The sequence below is a fragment of the Lycium barbarum genome, chromosome 12 (genome assembly GCF_019175385.1).
Source record: "Lycium barbarum isolate Lr01 chromosome 12, ASM1917538v2, whole genome shotgun sequence".
Taxonomy (NCBI): domain Eukaryota; kingdom Viridiplantae; phylum Streptophyta; class Magnoliopsida; order Solanales; family Solanaceae; genus Lycium; species Lycium barbarum.
The window spans coordinates 106,021,114-106,040,349 of NC_083348.1; the positions used below are offsets into that span (position 1 = coordinate 106,021,114).

At 36.2% G+C, this 19,236-nt stretch overlaps 1 protein-coding gene across 1 annotated transcript; it reads left to right on the top strand.

The window, feature by feature from the left end:
* The first annotated feature begins 15,048 nt into the window (after positions 1-15,048).
* Positions 15,049-19,007, top strand: LOC132621772 (probable protein S-acyltransferase 7). The gene is made up of 5 exons (XM_060336163.1): positions 15,049-15,391; positions 16,204-16,386; positions 16,669-16,962; positions 17,850-18,083; positions 18,176-19,007. Exons 1-5 carry the CDS (start codon positions 15,293-15,295, stop codon positions 18,671-18,673), a joined length of 1,308 nt encoding a protein of 435 aa, XP_060192146.1. The 5' UTR covers positions 15,049-15,292; the 3' UTR covers positions 18,674-19,007.
* The last annotated feature ends 229 nt before the right edge of the window (positions 19,008-19,236 follow it).

The following is a 19,236-nucleotide window of genomic DNA, read 5'->3' on the forward strand; positions in this document are numbered from 1 at the left end:
TTTTTTAAAAATAGTGGATGTAATAAGTAGTCAACATTATGATTGACTTTAATTAAATTTCTTTAATTTAGTTAAGTATTATATATGATTGAGTAACAATTAGCAACTTTTGATTTATTTAATCATTTTTTTTATAATTTTGTTTTTTAAAAAAGATGTAACAAGTAGTCATATTATGGTTGATTTTAATTGAAATATTGAATTATCTCAATTAGCTATGTATTAGATAGAATTGAGTAATAATTAACAGGTTTATATCTAATCCAATCAATTTAAACAAAAACAGTGGATGTAACAAGTAGTCAACACTACAGTGGATGTAACAAGTAACTAAATACTAGATAGTGTTGAGTAGCAATTAGTGAGTTAAGATTTAATTCAATCAATTTTTTCTTTTTTATTTAAAAAGTGTGGATAACAAGTAGTCAACACTATGATTGACTTTAATTGAAATATTGAATTGCTTCAATTTAGCTAAGTATTATGTAAGATTAAGTAAAATGTTTGCTAAGTTTTGATTCAATTCAAGATAAAATGTATATAAAAAGTAGTCAACACTGTGGTTGATTTTAATTGCAATATTGAATTATCTCAATTTAACTAAGTATTAGATATGATTGAGTAACAATAAGCATGTTCAAATCTAAATCAATCAATCTAAAAAATATAGCGGATGTATCAAGCAATCAACACTATGGTGGATTTTAATTGAATTGAATTGCTTTCAATTTACCTAAGTATTATACATGATAGAGTAAATTTAATTCAATCCTTATTTAAAAAAAAAAATATAGATGTAACAAGTAGTCAATACTATGATTGACATTAATTTAAACATTGAATTATCTCGATTAGCTAAGTATTAAATATAATTAAGTAACAATTAACAAGCTCTGATTTACTTCAATCAGTTTTCTTTTACAAAAACAGCGGATGAAACAAGTAGTCACATTATGTTTGACTTTGAATGAAATATTTAATTTAGAAAAAAAAATACAGATAAGTACTATTATATATGATTGAGGAACAATTAACAAGTTTTTATTTAATTTAATTAATTTTTTAAAAATGGCAAAATACACTAAAACCCCAAACGTATAACCGGATTAATTATGACGCACCCAACCTTTGCGGGCGACCTATTACCCCTCTAGTCTTAATTTTTCAGTATTTTAGTGACCTTTTAGCGCTGATCTGGCAATGTGCGTGACTACACGACCAAGCAGCGCATGAGGGGGGCATTTGACCAGTTATTTTTTGACACGTGTATAAAAATAACGGGAAAAACCCGTCCCACCCCCTCCCCCTTTATTTTATCTTCCTTCTTCTAAATCTTTCGCTTAATTTTTTTTTCTAGGGTTCTTAATGAAAGAGTTCAAATCGGAGTTGAACAATCTTTGTAGTCAAAATGACGATCCAAAGATGAAGCGTCAAGTGCGATGCATCACGGAGTATTATTAAAAATGCAGATTTCTTGGTCTCCCAATAATCGCGAAAGAAGATTTTGGACATGCCCATTCTATGGGGTACGATTATAAATATATTTTTTTATGTTGCGTGCCTTATTTCTGCCACACATTACAGTGTTCCTAACATGAGTTGTTTTATTTTATAGGCTAAGAAATGTAAGTTCTTTGAATGGAGGGATGATCCTATTGATGAAAGGTCTAAGTTTGTTATTCACAATTTGATTAAGAAAATGGAAGAGAAGCAGTGGAATTGAAGAAGAAAATGGAAGAGCAAATGGTGGAATTGAAGAAGAAAATGGCGGAAGAAGTTGGTTTGACAAATGAAATGGAAGAAGGAGAGTCTTCTTGCATTGATGGAGATATTGGTAATGACAATAGCGAAATGGCCATCGGTATGAGAATATCACTACAAATGAAGAGATGAAAGTGTTAAAGGTTGAAGAAGAGATGAAAGTGTCAAAGCTTGAAGAAGAGATGAAAGTGATGAAGCTTGAACAAGAGAAGGGGGTAGATGCATTACTATTAACAAGTTTTTGTTTTTGTGTTTCTTTGGTGTTGTTATTTGGTTTATTGGGTGTTTTTGAACAAGCATTACCAATGTCGATTGCCATAGTAGGATTACATGTTTGTATGTTGAAGGATGTTTAAGTGATTGTTATTCACTTTATGTATGTAAGTTGAAGAAGTTTCTTGTCATGGATGTTCAATTAAAAAGTTGTCTTCATTCAACTTGAGAAGAAAAACCATAGATAAAGATAAAGTTCATAGATATAGATTTCATTGATGATAATTCATAAACTTTACATAATAGGGAGAAACCTAATCTATATAACTTCCCTCTTGATATTAACAAAGAAGGTTACTTTCTCATTATGTTCACAACCATTAAAGCATAAGACGTGTCCTTCCCTTAGAAGGTTTGCATCAATGAAATCCTTCCACCCTTGGCAGAGGCGGGTATGCGCGCCAACCTTATACATCATATTGTATTCACACTGCTCGTAGAAAAAAACAGCTTGTGTAGTTGTGTTTGGAAGAAAATCTTGTATATTAGAAGGTAGGATCTGCACAAAATGCATGAGGTATTATGAATAAGTAAACACATCAATTGAAATAAGTTTGCAAAATAACACTTACAAAGTCATCGTTGTCAACGTATGATTTGGTTAGTTTCTTCTCGAAGTAAATCGGTTCATCTTCACCTAGAGGCATTTTGCTATGAAATTTGTTGTTTGAATGAGAAGGAATGGTGTGGGGATGAGTTGAAATGGACAACTTAATAGGCTATTTATAGGATGATGATATTTAATGGTTACAATTCTCATTAGCCTTCCCAACTACCAGTGAATGAATTCAATTAGATTGAATTGAAACGTCCAATGCAGACTGACTGAATTCATTTCAGTCAATGTACCTGAATTCAAGCCACCACAGAAATATGCCCACATTTATATGTACACACACGACACAGTGCACAGACTGCACATTTAACTTTAGTGCTCAATGTACACACTGCCCAAATCACAGTACCACAACTAACAGAGCATAAACAATGGACACAAACAAGTATGATTAATAAGTCATTCTAACACTTAATTAAGCAAAAAACATTAAGTCATTGTAACTGCTAATTCAAGTCTTCCAAACTGCCGAATTCATACAAAGCAGATAATTATCCAAAAAACAACTTAATTCTAGTAATCTAAGTAATGATCATCACTTCCATGGCCTCTTTCCTTTGCTGCTAGGGGCCTTGTTGAGTTTGTCCCTTCTAATCTCATCAAGCATGCTTCTTGAGTAGCATGGTTTGCCTTTGTATCTCATCCCTTGCCGTGCCTTGTGACCAAGGTCTCCAGTGACTTCAGCAGATCTTATAGGCTGAGTTGCTTGATGTTTACCACCAAAATTCAGCACTCTACTAGTAGGCATGCCATGTTGCAATAAACAAATTTGAAAATTAGTCACTTCACAACTTCACATACCAATGCCATTGTAAAGAAAATATTAAACTTACATTCAGGGATGTATAACCACTCTCAGCAACAAAGACTCCCATACCAACTATTTTAGATCTTTTATTTGGGTAAGAAGGGGGACCCTCAGAATCAACTCTTTTGAGAACAGCAGGGGCAAGACTAGCAACAGCCTCTGTTACCTTTCTTGGCCTTCCTCTAGGCTTTAGAGTAGCAACTGCAGGTTCTTTTCTTGGCCTTCCTCTAGGCTTTAGAGTAGCAACTGCAGGTTCTTTTCTTGGTCTTCCCCTTGGTCTTGGAGGAGCACTAGGCACATTAGGATCTTTTCTTGGCCTACCCCTTGGTCTTGGAGGAGTTTCATGTACCACAGGTGCTTTTCTTGGTCTCCCCCTTGGCCTTGGGACATTGTTTGAAGCAACAGTTGTTTGAGAAGCAGCAAAGGTTTGAGAGGCAGCAAAGGTTTGAGAGGCATCATTAGTTTGAGAGGCAGTACTGGTTTGAGAAGCAGCAAATGTTTGAGAAGCATCAAATGTTTGAGAAGTAGTACTGGCTTGAGAAGCAGCAAAAGCAGACCATGTTCCCCTCTACAAGTAAAATGCAAAGTCATAAAAATTCAATAGTGCAGTGCAAAGTCAAGAAAATTGTAGGAAGGACATACCCTCTGACAGCCTCTTTTATTGTGGTTTTTACCTCCACATTGGCTGCAAGTCATCAACATGCCTGTTCTTGGCATTTTTCCACATTTCTTTGCTTCACTGGCCTCTTTCCTTCTTGCTTTTGAGGGACTGCCTAGCATTTTTCTGATGATTGGTGGTGCAATAGCAGGATTAGCAGACCTAGGCCACATTGCCATATTTGTCATTGGTTGAATGTAGTGACAATAGGTTTTGAACCAGTTCTTCTTGCTATAGTATTCATGGACACATTCAATAGGTTCATACTTCTTGTACAACATGGCACAAATGGCATGTGGACATGGTATTCCTTTGAGCTGCCATGACCTACAACTACATTTCTCATTGACAATATCAACAGTGTGCTGATATGGACCATCAAGAATCTCAAACCCATGCTTACCATTAAACACAATATTATAGTTCATTGACTTCCCCATGTTTTCTTCCAATGTCCTTAATGTCATTAGAGATATTCTTGTGACCCAAGTGTTTGCAAAAGACCTCATCATGCTTATCCTATTCATTACCTTAATCCTAATCTCTTCTAGCATGGTTATGATGGTTTTGTGTCTTGCAGGCAAGATCCAAGCATTAAAGCTCTCAGCCATATTATTGTCAATGATGTCACACTTAATTTCAGTATTAAAGTATACCTTACAAAAAGTGTGTTCCTTGTAGTAGAGTAAATCCTCAACAATCTTCTCACCACTAAGCAGCTCTAATTTGTCCAAATTTCTCCTCAAATTTGCCTCAAATGTGCTTCTAGCACATTTCCAAAAAATCAGCCTCCTTTCAAGGCCTCCCCAATCTTTTGACCAGTTTGCAAGGATGTGTCTAGCACATTGCCTTTGCTCCACTTCTGGTAGGAGCTTTTTTATAGTGGCAAGAAGCCCCTGAAAAGGAACAGTATAAAATCAGCAAAGTGTAACAACATAAACAATATAAAATCAACAGTTTAGTACCTTCTGCATATCTGAAATGACTGTGTAACCAGTCCCATCGCCTAAGTTCAAGTCTTCAATCAATATTTTCAAAAACCAAGTCCATGTGGTTTTGTTCTCACACTCCACAACAGCCCAAGCAATTGGCAACATCTGGTTGTTGCTATCCTTAGCCACAACAACTAGCAGTTGACCCTTGCTACAACCCTTTAAGAAACAGATGCATCTTCTACAACCACACAAAAATGAACTTTTCAAAGCATCAAAACAGATGTAGAAACCTAAGAAGCAAGGCCTACCATCTTCAGCAAATTCTGTAGTAGACACTTTCACCACACAAGTACTTCCAGGATTTGTTCTCAACACTTCATCTCTGTAATCAAGTATTCTTCCAAACTCTTTTTCTTGATCACCCATGATCTCTAGTAAAACCTTAGATCTAGTTCTCCTAACAGTGGACCTGCCAACATGTACACCAAGTTCCTTCCTAATTGCCTCTTGGAGGTTGCAAATTCTGATGTTTGGTTGTTCAGTAATTCTATCTTTGTAGTGGGTGGCTAGGTACTTAGAATTGCACATATAGTTCCTTGTGGTCTGAACACATCTATGTTTAGGATAGTATGTTTTGATTTGAAAATTCTTGGTTGAATTGTCCAGTTTAGCATAAATTAACCAAGGACAGCCATCCCTACATGTGACCCTCACCCTTGAAGGCTCATTGACAAACTAATCTAACTGAATATGCTTTTGAAGTGAATATCTAGTTACAACATCTCTAAACTCATTAACACTCTGAAAAATCATACCAAGCTGCCATACTACCTTCTTACATGTAGGGTCAAACCTTATGTATTTACTTTCCCTTCTAGGTTTCAAGGTTACCCCCTCCTCAGCATCATCCTCATCAAATGTACAACTATATGCATCAGAACTAAAGTAAAAGGGTTCATCACCACCTACCCTTCCTTCGAAACCTCTTTCATTAGGTTCTGTTTCATCAAATCCTATGTCTTGTTCAACTTCACCTAAAGGTGCATCATCAATGTTAGGTTGCCCCTTTTTCTCTCTTCTAGTCCTTCTCTTATAAGCCCTCCTTTCAGCCCTAAATGTTCTAACTTCCTCATGTACATCAGATCCATCATCACCATCTGGACCATCAAATACTGCCACATGGTCTGATTCTACATCACATTCAACATCTGATTCAACATCAGAATATGTTGATTGAGAGTCAACATGGTCACTACTTACTTGCTTTGCATTTTCACCATCTTCAGGTTCAGTTTGTTTGGGTGAATTTTCAACAACTTCTGTTTGCAGGGTTGAAGAATTAGTGGGAAATTGAGAGGGTGAAGTAGTAGTTGCTGCAGTTTCAAGTGGTGTATTTTCAGTGGCTGGGTTCTCATTAGGGTTGCTTTGACAAACATTTGGTTCACATTGGATACCCTCACCAACTTTATTAAAAACATCACTTTTTGTTTGGTTGTTGGGAACAATATATTCCAAAGGCAATGGGGGCACATGTGGTTCATCTACCATGTGGCAGACATAAATCTCCATAATGTCCCCATCTTTCAAACTTAGGGAAAGGTCCAAAATATCCTTGTCAGTAAGTACATCTACAAGAATGTCACTATTAGGGGGCTTCACCTTAAAACCACAACTTGGACTATATCCTAATTCCTTTATGTAGTCCCTAAGCTCAAAGTATGACAACGTATCAACATCAACATCTAAGAATTCTGTACAATTACCACCCTCATATCTTGGCACACCACTACTTAAATCAAATACCCACCATAAAACCATCTCAACGTAACATAAATAAAATCAGCTATACTTGAAAGTTACAAAGCAACAATACTTAACAAAACCCTTAAATTACAAATCAACAAAACTTCTCACCAACAAGCAACATCAAAGGGAAACATATGTTTTTTAACAAAATCAGCAACAAAAGTTACTCGTTCATTTACCTCATTCTACTAAAAAAACCCTACATTAACAAACACCCGATTCAAAACCCTAGAATGCAAGCAAATAATTAAATGTGTCAAAACCCTAAATTTACCTCACGAATGATAGCCTTCTTTAGCAAAACAAACTTCACCAAACTTGAGAATGCAAAAACGACCCTAGAAATCACTAAGTATTACGCGAATTAATGTATGTGGTGGAAGATCGGTTGAAAATTATCAAGGTAAACAGTGCCAAATCTGTGAAAATCGATGAGAGAGAGAGAGGGGAGTTTTAAAATCTGTGCCTTTTAATTTTGTTTACGTTTAAGGGTGAAATGAAAAGGGAGTTAAAAAATAATGCTGAATTGGAAAATTAAGAGGCGCGTGTACAACACGTAAGATAAAAAATTGGGGGTCACTAAAAATCAGCGAAAAAAGGCCACTAAAATACTGAAAAATTAAGACTGGGGGGGGGGGGGGGGTAATAGGTCGCCCGCAAAGGTTGGGTGCGTCATAATTAATCCGGCTATACGTTGTGGGGGGGGGGGGGGGGGGGGTTAATGTATATTCCCAACAATAAATGAAACAAGCAGTCAACGTTATGATAGACTTTAATTAAAACATTAAATTATTTCAATATAGCTAAATATATTATATCGAATTGAGTAAAAGTTTTTACTAAGTTTTGATTCAATCAATCATTTTTCTTATAAAATAAATAAAATTTCGGCAAGAAGTAGACATGTTTTTTATTTAATTTAGTTTTTTTCTTTTGTTGTTTATAAGATATTTATAGTGCACATTAACACGTAGTTTGTATTGTAGACCGTATAAATAGGTTGATTGCATAACTAAATTAGGTGTATGTCTATATGTATAAGATTGCCAGCACAGAAAAATTGAGACATCGGAAAAAAAACAATACAGAACAAAAGAGTGGGGTTGGTGCCACGTCAGGTATACCTACAACACGTGTATTGCCCTTTGTCACGCCCCGAACCATGGCCTGGACGTAACACGGCACTCGGTGCCTGACTACATGTGACCGACCGAACCACATGACTTGCTAAATCATCATGATGCATAACATAAGCGGAATATAACGTGAATGCATGATGAGCCTTCGTAAAACGTAATAATTCATAATACTTAATAAAGTACTTGTTTAAAACATGAGTGAGCCAAAATGGCTATACGACTCCAAATGTCTGACATAACATAACTGACTGGTCTAGTCTATGAAACCTCTATCATGAGTCTGACTGGAAAACATAATTACTGGGACAAGGCCCCCAGCATACCTTTACATACCAAACTAAATAGAGAAATACAATGTTTAAACCCCGAATGAGATGGGGCTCACCGATAAGCTGGTACGAGTAAATCCTAATGATCAGAAGCGTCGTCCTGTAACTCCGTACCTGCATCGTGAAATACAGGCCCCCGGGCAATAAAAGGGGACGTCAGCACATTGAATGTACTGGTATGTAAAGCAACCGGAAGAAACAACAGGGGACATGGAATAACATGATAAGAACTGAAACTGGAAACTTGGACATGAACATGAGCATGAGCATGAGCATGAGTACATATACGTATACATAACATGAGTAAAACATGATAAGTAGGGAGAGCATTTCATAAACCGACATATCATATCATATCATATCACCACGTGGGTACGTGGAGTCTGGTACCTCGCCGAACTAGCAGAGCCCCTATACCTTGCCAGGGTATAAGGTAGTAATTTACCACGTGGGTACGTGGAGTCTGGTACCTCGCCGGACCAGTAGAGCCCTCATACCTTGCCTGAGGTAGTAAGGTACCTGATGGATCCATTCAGTGTAAAATTAAGGTATCGTCTTATCTGGGCGGAGCGATCCTTGTCCTACGGTGGCTCCGTAGTTTCAGGCTATCTGAGCCTTCTCGGTAATTTGTGCAACTCCCAAAAACATGAACATAATATATTTGGCTAAGAAGCCCATGACTTTCGTGAATTTACTTGTACTTGTCTTGAAATCATGATTTCATGAAATGACTTGTAAACATGGTTTCATGAAATAGCTTGTAAACATGGTTTCACGAAATAATCTTGTAAACATGTTCTTGATTCATGAGTAATACAATAGTTCATAATCATATATTTGTAGTTGACTTGAAAACATGTTTATAACTTGCAAAATAACTCATGCAGTTTCATATGAACATAATGAGAACACATGAGGAAGAATTCATGATTCATGGATTAAGCTAGGATTCCTAATGTCCGTAATGGAAGGTTAGGAATACAATAACGAACATATATACGGGAATTCATGTACATACATACATAATTACGGGCTACCAATATGTTGGATTTAATGCCCTAGGATTTGAACTTCATAGATTTTATAAACGGATCATGGGGAAAACGTAGAGGTTCCCACATGTGGATGAAAGTTCTACATACCTTAATCTCCCGCTATTGAGCGTATCACAATGTCTTTCAATCCCTTCAATTTCAATCTATCGCAATACAAGTCATAGGGATTCTATATTAGCAACCATATCCATGTTTTGTTAATCTAAGCATTTTATCAAACACTTAATAGGCGTGAAGCTTTATAACCCTCATTAATGGTGTTTTCTTCACCAAATCCCCATCCTTTTACTTCTAGCTAATTCTAATCTCATTAGGTGTAATTAACATCATTTTTCATCAACCATATGGATACAACAATCCCAAGTCAACAATCCAACAATTCTAGCATAATTCATATAATCATCTTCAACAAACCCAATTATTATTCTCCCAAGAATTCATCAATTCACAACTACAAGTGAATAGGGAGTAGAAATATTACCTTTTGGGTAGTCACCACGAAATCAACACCCCCAAGTCCGATCTTTAGCTTAAAATGATGACCACAACTTGTACTACAAATTATCCTTCACGAACTTTGGGATTTGGGGCCTTAAAATTGGTTGATTTTCTCCTTCTTCTCTCTAGATTCCCTTCTCTCTCACTTCCTCTCTCTAAAATCTGAATTTTGGAGAAAAAGTGGGCTTCTAGGGTTTTATTTTCTATATATACCAAGGGGAAAATGGGTTGACCCAACTTAAAAACGGGTCGGGACTGTTCTGTCTTAAAACGTCCATATCTCCCTATCCCGACGTCGCATGTGAACCCACAACCTATGGTTGGAAAGGTATTTCAATTATCTACAACTTTCATTCTTTGAGTTTTCCCAAATTCTCAACTTACGATGGGGTTATGGCCTCCCGAAGTCAGGTGACCCGAAACTCAACTGCGGACCAAAACACGCCCATGTTACGGTCCCGTAACACAAGGGACGGACCGTAACGTGGCGTCGTACCTTGTCGAAAATTTCCAGAAAGTTTCTGGAAATTCTCCCTGTGTTACGGTACGCTGTTACGGTCCGTAACACAAGGTACGACCCGTAACACAAGGGACGGACCGTATCCTGGGACCGTATCGTGAACGAAATTTCCAGTGAGGTTCTGGAAATTTCGTCTGTGTTACGGCTCACTGTTACGGCCCGTAACACGAGTTACGGTCCGTAACGTCACCGTAACGTAGACGAATTTTCCAGCGAACAAGCTTCAGTCAAATGAGAATAACTCTTTTCACAGATGTCCGTTTAATCCCCATAATATACCGTTGGAAAGCTGTTCAATAGGGCTACAACTTTCATCAAGGAGGTTCTTCCAGATTCGCAATGGATCAAAGAGTTATCGCTGCCCGAAATAAGCCTATCAACCATTTTTGCAAACGCTCAAACCTACAGTGTTTTCACTAGACTTCTAATGATATGAGCTTAAACTTAGTTCCAAGATGCGGGGTGTTATACCCTTCTTCTCTTGATATAATATATTTAGCCAAATATATTTTTCCTATGTACAAAAATTTTAAAGGGAAAAATAAAAACATATTTATAAAATATCAATTTATGATCTCTAAGTGTTGGAAGAATAAAAAGATTAAGCATGCTAAGTGTAATAAATGCTTTGTCTTGAAGAAAAAAGATTTGAAGAGAAATATCAATAATGGAGTCAATTCTTCATTAAGGGTACAACATACTTTTTAATTAAGTTATGCCTTTTTGAGTTGTGCCAAATAAACCTGTTAACCGGTTCGGTTTAACCGGTTAAAACCGGTAACCGGACCGGTTAAACCGGAACCGGTAGAACCGGTTAACCGGTTCCGGTTAACCGTGTTGTTTATTACCGGTCCGGTTCCGATATTTTGGAAACCGAAACCGGTAAACCCTGTGAAAAAAAAAAAAAAAAAGAGCCGTTGGGCCGCACAGTGTCCGTTAATGGACCGTTGGCAACGGTCCATTTGCAAAAATGGCCGTTGCCAAACAGTCATTTTGTTAATTTTTGGCCCCCAATTTTTTTTTTAACACTTTAACCCATCCCCACCCCTATATAAACCCTTCTTCATTTTCATTTTCATTTTAATTCACTCTTCTTCATCTTTCTCTCAAATCTCAATCTCTCAATTATAGTTACTTTGCAATAATTAGCCACAAAGTCTTATTATAGTTTCAACTTTCAATTATTAATTTTGCAATTATAATATTGTTGGTGGATTTGGTGATTTTGCAACAATCCGAAGTAGCTTTGGTGGATTTGCAATTCTAGCCGCCTTCACGTTGTTGGAAATTAATCCGGCAATTTGGTACCTTCGTTCCAACTCTATCTTTATTTTTCGCAATTTAATTCTAGCAATTTATTTTTCGCAATTTAATTTACGCAATTTAATTCTAGCAATTTAATTTGTTGTAATTTATTTTCTTGTGATTTATTTGATTGTGATTTAAATTAATTCTATTTAATAATGTCTAAGAGATTAAGACGTGGTGCCGGTAGTAGTAGTCGTATTGTTAGGGGTGCGCTTAATGAGGAAACCTTTGTGGAAGAAACACCTAATTTAGGTATTGATGTTGGTGGAAATAATCCACTTTTAGGTCATGAGGCAATGCAACAACATTTTACCGACACTTTTGATGAAGACTTAGATGATAATGATGAAACACAACCCCCCGAAAATCCCATAGGAGATACATGTCCTGCACAATCACATACACAAGACAAACCGCCTAGAACTCGTAAGCCAACAGCTAAAGTTTGGAAATTTATGACTAAGAATAGGGAAAACCAATCAGCTACATGTAACATATGTAGACAAGTATTTAGTTTTAAGCAAGAAACTGGTAAGGATGGTGGAACGGGTACACTAAATGCTCATATGAGAACCAAACATATAGATATTTGGGGAGAGCAAACAGGTTCAAATGTGGAGGGGATTCAAATGACGATAGACCCACGAACCGGTAGAAATTTTAAGTATGACAAGAAAAAAGAACGCGTAGAAATAGCTAAAATGATAGCTTATGATTGTTTACCATTTTCCTTTCCCTCGGGTTTGGGGTTGTTACTTACATTTAACGTTGTTATAATCCGTTATTTGAGGGTATTCCTAGAAGTACTTGTAGAGCCGATGTTATAGATTTGTTTAAAAAATATAGATTTTATTTGCGCCATGTATTTAATTCTTTAAATTGTAATGTTTGTCTTACCGCTGATTTGGGTCTTAGTATTAACCATTTAGATTTTTTTGCTATTACATGTCATTGGGTTGATGACAACTCGGTTATGCAAAAAAGAATTATAGCTTTTTTATATGACGAAGGAAAAGGTCGTCACGATGGAAAAGTTTTAGCCGATTCAATGTCTACTATTATGAGATTTTTTAACATTTATAGAAAAACACTTTGTATTGCTTTAGATAATGCTTCTAATAATACAAAGGCGATAGGTCTTATAAAAAGAGAACTAAACCCTCCGCTAAGAAATATTTTTCATGTAAGATGTAGCTGTCACATTTTAAATTAAATTGTTAAAGATGGTCTTGCGCATTTTGATGATTCTGTTCAAAAAGTTTGAGATGCGGTTGCGTTTCTTTTTTGTAATGCTAATAGGGGAAGAATTAGAGATTTTAAGAATGCTTGTGTGGAAAATAACCTTAGACCTAAGAAAATTCAAGTAGAAATTGAGACTAGGTGAAACTACACTTACATTATGCTACAACAAGCATATGAGTATAGGATTCCCATACAACAAGTTCACAACAAATATAATACTGATAGTGATGATTGGTTAAATTATGCGCATTAGGAAGATGTTAAAGAATGTGTTGACCTCTTAGAATTTTTTTATAATGCAACTCTTTTTTTTTCTAGACAATTCTATCCCACGGTAACCGAAATTTTAGCCTACTTAGCGGAAATAGCTAGAGTTTTACAAGAGTATAAATATAAACCCGATTATCAAGTGGCTATTTTTGAAATGATAATCAAATTTAAGAAGTATTTTTTCCCATCCCAACTTTATTTATATTGGGTTCCCTTTTAAATCCTTATTTAAAACTGTCTTTTACTAAAAATTTGGTTAGTCAAATTTATACATTTTTAGAAATTGAAGAGGGAGTTCAACCATCTTTAGCTGAAGCCGATCTCGCTATTGATGATGAGTTTAGAAGAGTTTTTACTCATTATTCTTGTTTGGAAGAACGTGCTACACCCGTTGCTCCACGCCCTACTACTTCTCAGAGTAGCAAAAAGGGCTTGTCGGGTTTAAAAGTTTTACATTCACAGCCAACTTCTTCTTCTAATGCAAACTTTGATGAATATAACTTTTATTTGATGCAGCCAAATGTGGATATCAACCAACAAGATGATTTGGACGTCTTAGCATGGTGGAAGAAGTACAAGGCAAGCTATCCGGTACTTTCAAGAATGGCTCGAGATATCCTTACGGCTCAAGTATCAACCGTGGCTTCGGAGAGCGCATTTAGCCAAGGAAGACAGCAAATTGGAGACCATAAACATTCATTATCCGGCTTTAGCTTGCAAGTACTAGTGTGCATTCGCAATTGGATTAGATCGGAGCGACGCAACCAAAACTTACAAGCGGAGGAAGGCGAAGAGGAAGAAATTGAAGATTTGATAGCTAGTGGACCGGACTAAATGGAAGACTTTGAAGATATTTCCATGACCGAATATGATGTGGGGAAATTAACGAAATGGTTCAAAATTGGTGATTTTATTATTCTACTATTTTTGTACAACTCATGTATTATTTGCAAGTTAAAAAGAAATATAACTTGCAAATAAATTTTATCCAAGAATGAATAAAATATATGGCTCATTGAGGTTTCTTCTATTTACTTGTGTTCATATTTTTACTTTTATTAAGTTAGGAATATACCTAAAATATACTAAGAATATACTTATAATATATATATATATATATATATATATATATATATAAGTTATATAGTATACTTAAACATATATACTTATAGTATATACTTATATAGTATATAAATATATATAGTATATATATTAAGTATATATAGTATATAGTATATAAGTATATATAGTATATATATTAAGTTATACATATATATGTATACGAAAAGCACTATTCTGTATTGCTGACTTGCTATTAGCCTGTTAGTCAGTAAATATTTAAACTTTAATTATAAAGTTGTATAACATATGTAAATATACCTACAATATACTAATAAATACTAATATATATATATATATATAATACAAAAAAAAAAAAAAAGTTTTAACCACTTAAAACCGGACCGGTTCCGATTTGAAGTTTCAAACCGGTTAAACCGGAACCGGCCGGTTCCCTAACCGGTTCCGGTTGGAACCGGTTTCCAGGCTTAGTGCCAAATAGCAGCACTCATTTAATTTTTCTTTCCCTACTATTATCCCAAGCGAGAAAAAAAAAAAAAAAAAAAAACGAGGGCTAGGGCATCCCCAGTGTTGTAGTGACAGGTCGTTTTCAGGAAAGAAAGAAAAGGCAAAGCGGTCCCCAACAAAAGTTCAAAGGGTCCACACTTAAGTAGCTTGGCGAACAACAATTCGCCACGTCAGTTTGACCATCCTGTAAAGCAAGAAATGGGGCCCCTACACACACTCATACAAACCAAACCCTTGTTTCTCCTTTTTCACTCTCTTTACCTTGTCGCCCCAATTTAACCAAAAACTCTACTCCGGAAATCTGACTTTCTCGCCGGCAAATTTTATCGCCGGGAAGTCTCACACTACCCTTTATGTTAGCTCTCACTTCACTCATTTGAGTGTTTATTTATATTTTATCTTGTCTGTAATTACATTTTCTGCGTTTCTACTTCGAGATCTTGGTTTTTGAGATTCATTGGGCCAGAATAGAGAGGAAACCCCAAAGATGTATGTGGTTCCTCCACCAAAACGACCCGATCCATTATCTGGATCCATGAATGGTTCCGATGATTTGCGGATTTACCAAACATGGAAAGGAAGCAATGTTAGTATATCTTTACACTTTTACTCTTTCGCTTTAGCTCTGCCATTATTGCTGTTGTAATACCTGTTAAAGCTTCAATCTTTTTTTTTCTTTTTCCTTCTTCATATAAAAATGTTAAACCTTCAATCTTTTACCAGTTTTCTGTTAGTTTATTGTCATTATTATTAGAACTACTATGAACTGTACTTGAGTCTGCTAATCATACTTGATATTGCATAACAAACTAAAATCATCAGCCTAGGTTAAAAAAGACCCAAGAATTAGAAATATAGCTTCCTTAAAAATGTGAGAATATGAGGAATCTGCTTATATGTCAAAGGAGAAATCCCTGAAGATTCCGCGTCCTAGTTAATGGTGCTTATAGGTTTGTACTACGCCAAGAAACACGTAGGAGGAGTGCTCCAGATGTGCTTATGCTAGGTTATTTTATTACATTTACTATAGTAACATTACCAGTATTTTGGCTTGTGCAATTATACTTCTCTTGGAGTGGGACATTTGTAGATTGTTTTTTGTTTCGATTCTAGGACAAAATCTTTGGTAGTACCAATCCTGATCATATGCTCATACAAAACTGAAAATCTTTTCTTTCCTCCGATATCTATTCCAGCTGTTCATGTGTTGAAAAACAAGTTCTTGATTTAGTGAAATGTAATTTATGCTTTACATCAACCCTCCCCAGACCCCACTTGTGGGATTACACTGGGTACGTTGTTGTTGTTGTATCAAACTTCGAGTTTTATGTTGCAAACAGAATATATGCCACTCTTTTTTCTCAATTTCTGACTTTGAGTGTTCTTCTCTCTGAGCAGATATTTTTCTTTCAAGGAAGGTTCATATTTGGGCCAGACGCAAGATCTCTAGCGCTGACCATATTTCTCATAGTGGCCCCTGTCTCAGTTTTCTGTGTCTTTGTTGCTAGAAAGCTGATGGATGATTTTTCAAATCACCTGGGGATATTGATTATGGTTGTAGTTGTTGTGTTCACATTATATGTAAGTTTTCTCCCTAGTCTTGATTGCAATTGCAGAGAACACATAGCTGTGTAAAGCTGTCTTTATTTAATCTCACGATTACTGGAAACAAAATTCCGAGTATTAGGTAATTAATGATCTGATGTTAGCTTTGCAAAATTCCAAGTATTAGAAATTAATGATGTTAATTGATCTGATATTAACTTGGCACTGCATCTCAAGGCGAATGACAACCTTATTGCATAACCTATGCAAGGTTTTTCCAATTTGCACTGCTAAGAGTTTCATATTTATTTCTTACAGGTTTTAGTTCTACTCCTTCTCACATCTGGAAGGGATCCAGGAATAATTCCTCGTAATGCACACCCTCCAGAACCAGAAGGTTATGATGGTACTGCGGAAGGTGGTGGACAAACTCCTCAATTACGTTTGCCCCGAATTAAAGAAGTTGAGGTTAATGGCATAACCGTGAAGATCAAATACTGTGACACCTGCATGCTTTATAGACCTCCCCGTTGTTCTCACTGCTCAATCTGCAATAACTGTGTTGAAAGATTTGACCATCACTGTCCTTGGGTAGGGCAATGCATTGGGCTGGTAATAATTCTTTTATCTTTTTAACATTTTTTTTAGTTGGTACTACCACACTAGTAACTGATATGCTCTCTTTTCAGTTAACTCTTCAACGCTTGATATATCTGATGAACTATTGCATATATTCTGCTATGAAGTGTCATGAGACCTATTTTCTCATAATCACTCTCTTTGTTTCCGCTGGGAAACCACAAAAAAGATACTAATGAGAGACTGGTTCTTTTACTTATTAAAGAAAATGAACGACTGATTCTTTCTTCTTTATCTTTTTTTTTTTTTTAAAAAAATACCTATTTACTCTAATGTCAATTTGAGAACAAGTAAATTTCGTAAAATGTCCAAAGATAACTTGTAGATCCTCAAGTATTGGATCCTCAAAAGTCTAAACATCTTGAAATTCAGCTCAAGTATATAATGAGGTTAAATTGTTAATACCAATGTATGAATCAGAATCTTTAAGTCATTGATGCTGTTGCCAGCAAGAAGAAGTTCAAAGGTTTTGTAACTGACCTTTTAGTTCAAATGGCCACTGTGCAGACAATTATAATTTTGTATGTTTCTAGTTTTAGGAAGATATTTAGCACTCTAGATCTCTGCGGTGGAAGTAAGTTGGAGGGTTTAGTACACATATCCACATGTTTAAGTTCTCACCTTACAACTGAAATCTTTTTGTTATTGCATACAGTACCTGCGGTCTTGACTCTCAGATTTATGAAGGTATGAGGTCAGGCTGGTCAATTTACCAGTCAACTTCAACGTCCACATTAGATTTCTGAAAATATCTATAGCTCATTCGCTTGTGCTGATAGTTTTCTGTAACAATTGAATTAATGTCTCGCACTCTTGCTTTGCATTGCAGACATCTGAAACTTTTGTGTCTTTTATTGCAGCGAAACTACCGATTTTTCTTCATGTTTGTCTTCTCTACAACACTTCTTTGCATATATGTATTTGGTTTCTGCTGGGTCTACATTAAGAGAATCATGGTTCTAGAAGACACCACCATATGGAAAGCAATGATCAAAACACCGGCCTCCATTGTTCTGATAGTATACACTTTTATATCAGTGTGGTTTGTTGGAGGTCTTACTGCTTTCCATCTATACCTCATCAGTACTAATCAGGTATTATCATGGATTTTAATTGTATGCTTATCTAAGGTAGGTTTGGATTTTGATGTGAACTGCGGGTGACATCTATTTTCTGGATACTGCAGACTACTTATGAGAATTTTAGATACCGTTATGATTGGCGTGCCAACCCCTACAACAAAGGAGTAATGCAGAATTTCAAGGAGATATTCTGTACCAGTATTCCTCCGTCCAAGAACAATTTCCGTGCAAAGGTGCCCAGGGAACCCAAGATGCCAACACGATCTGCAGGTGGGGGTTTTGTGAGTCCAAACATGGGAAAGGCTGTGGAGGACATAGAAATGGGCAGGAAAGCGGTTTGGAGTGAAGTAGGGGATAATGAAGGACAACTTAGCGACAACGATGGCCTGAACATTAAAGATGGTGGGTTAGGCCAAATGTCTCCCGAGATAAGAACTACGGTAGATGAGGCTGATCGTGCGGGAATACATCCTAGAGGATCAAGCTGGGGAAGGAAAAGTGGAAGCTGGGAGATGTCACCTGAAGTTCTTGCTTTGGCATCAAGAGTGGGAGAACCTAACCGAACAGGTGGGAGTAGCAGACCAACAGATCAAAAGTTGTGATTAACGATACTATGAAGCTGGATTGAATTATTAGCGGTTCTTGGAGGTGTATGGTATGTGGTCATTCAATTTGCACAATAATGTTGTGTATTATCTGGGACTTTGTATTGACGGGTGTGAAGATGTTTTAGGAAGTGAATTGTTGTGTGATATGAGTGGTGCTTTTCATTCCTAAACTTGTATCCTATGTGTGGAATAGTTAGTGTAATACAGTAGCTTTCATCTGGGTTTTGCCATGTTCATAAACTTATTTGTATTTTACCAGAACATGCATGTGTAACACTTATGCTGCGTCATCTTTTCAGCAGTTTAGGTCTAGAGTTGTTTGCCTCGACATTGGAGCCCGGTTCCTTGACATTGTGCACCAGGTAAACTGGAGTTTATAGAGTTGTTTCATCTGTTCTCCCTACCCTTCGCCAAAGCATGGTTGCAGTTGCATTCATTCATTGTGCTTCTTATGTTAAACAAATGAGCATTTCAGGTTGGGTCAAGTATCTAATATATATAGTATAGTATAACAATTTTCATTTTACAACGAAGAATGAGTCTAGTATTGCATCTCT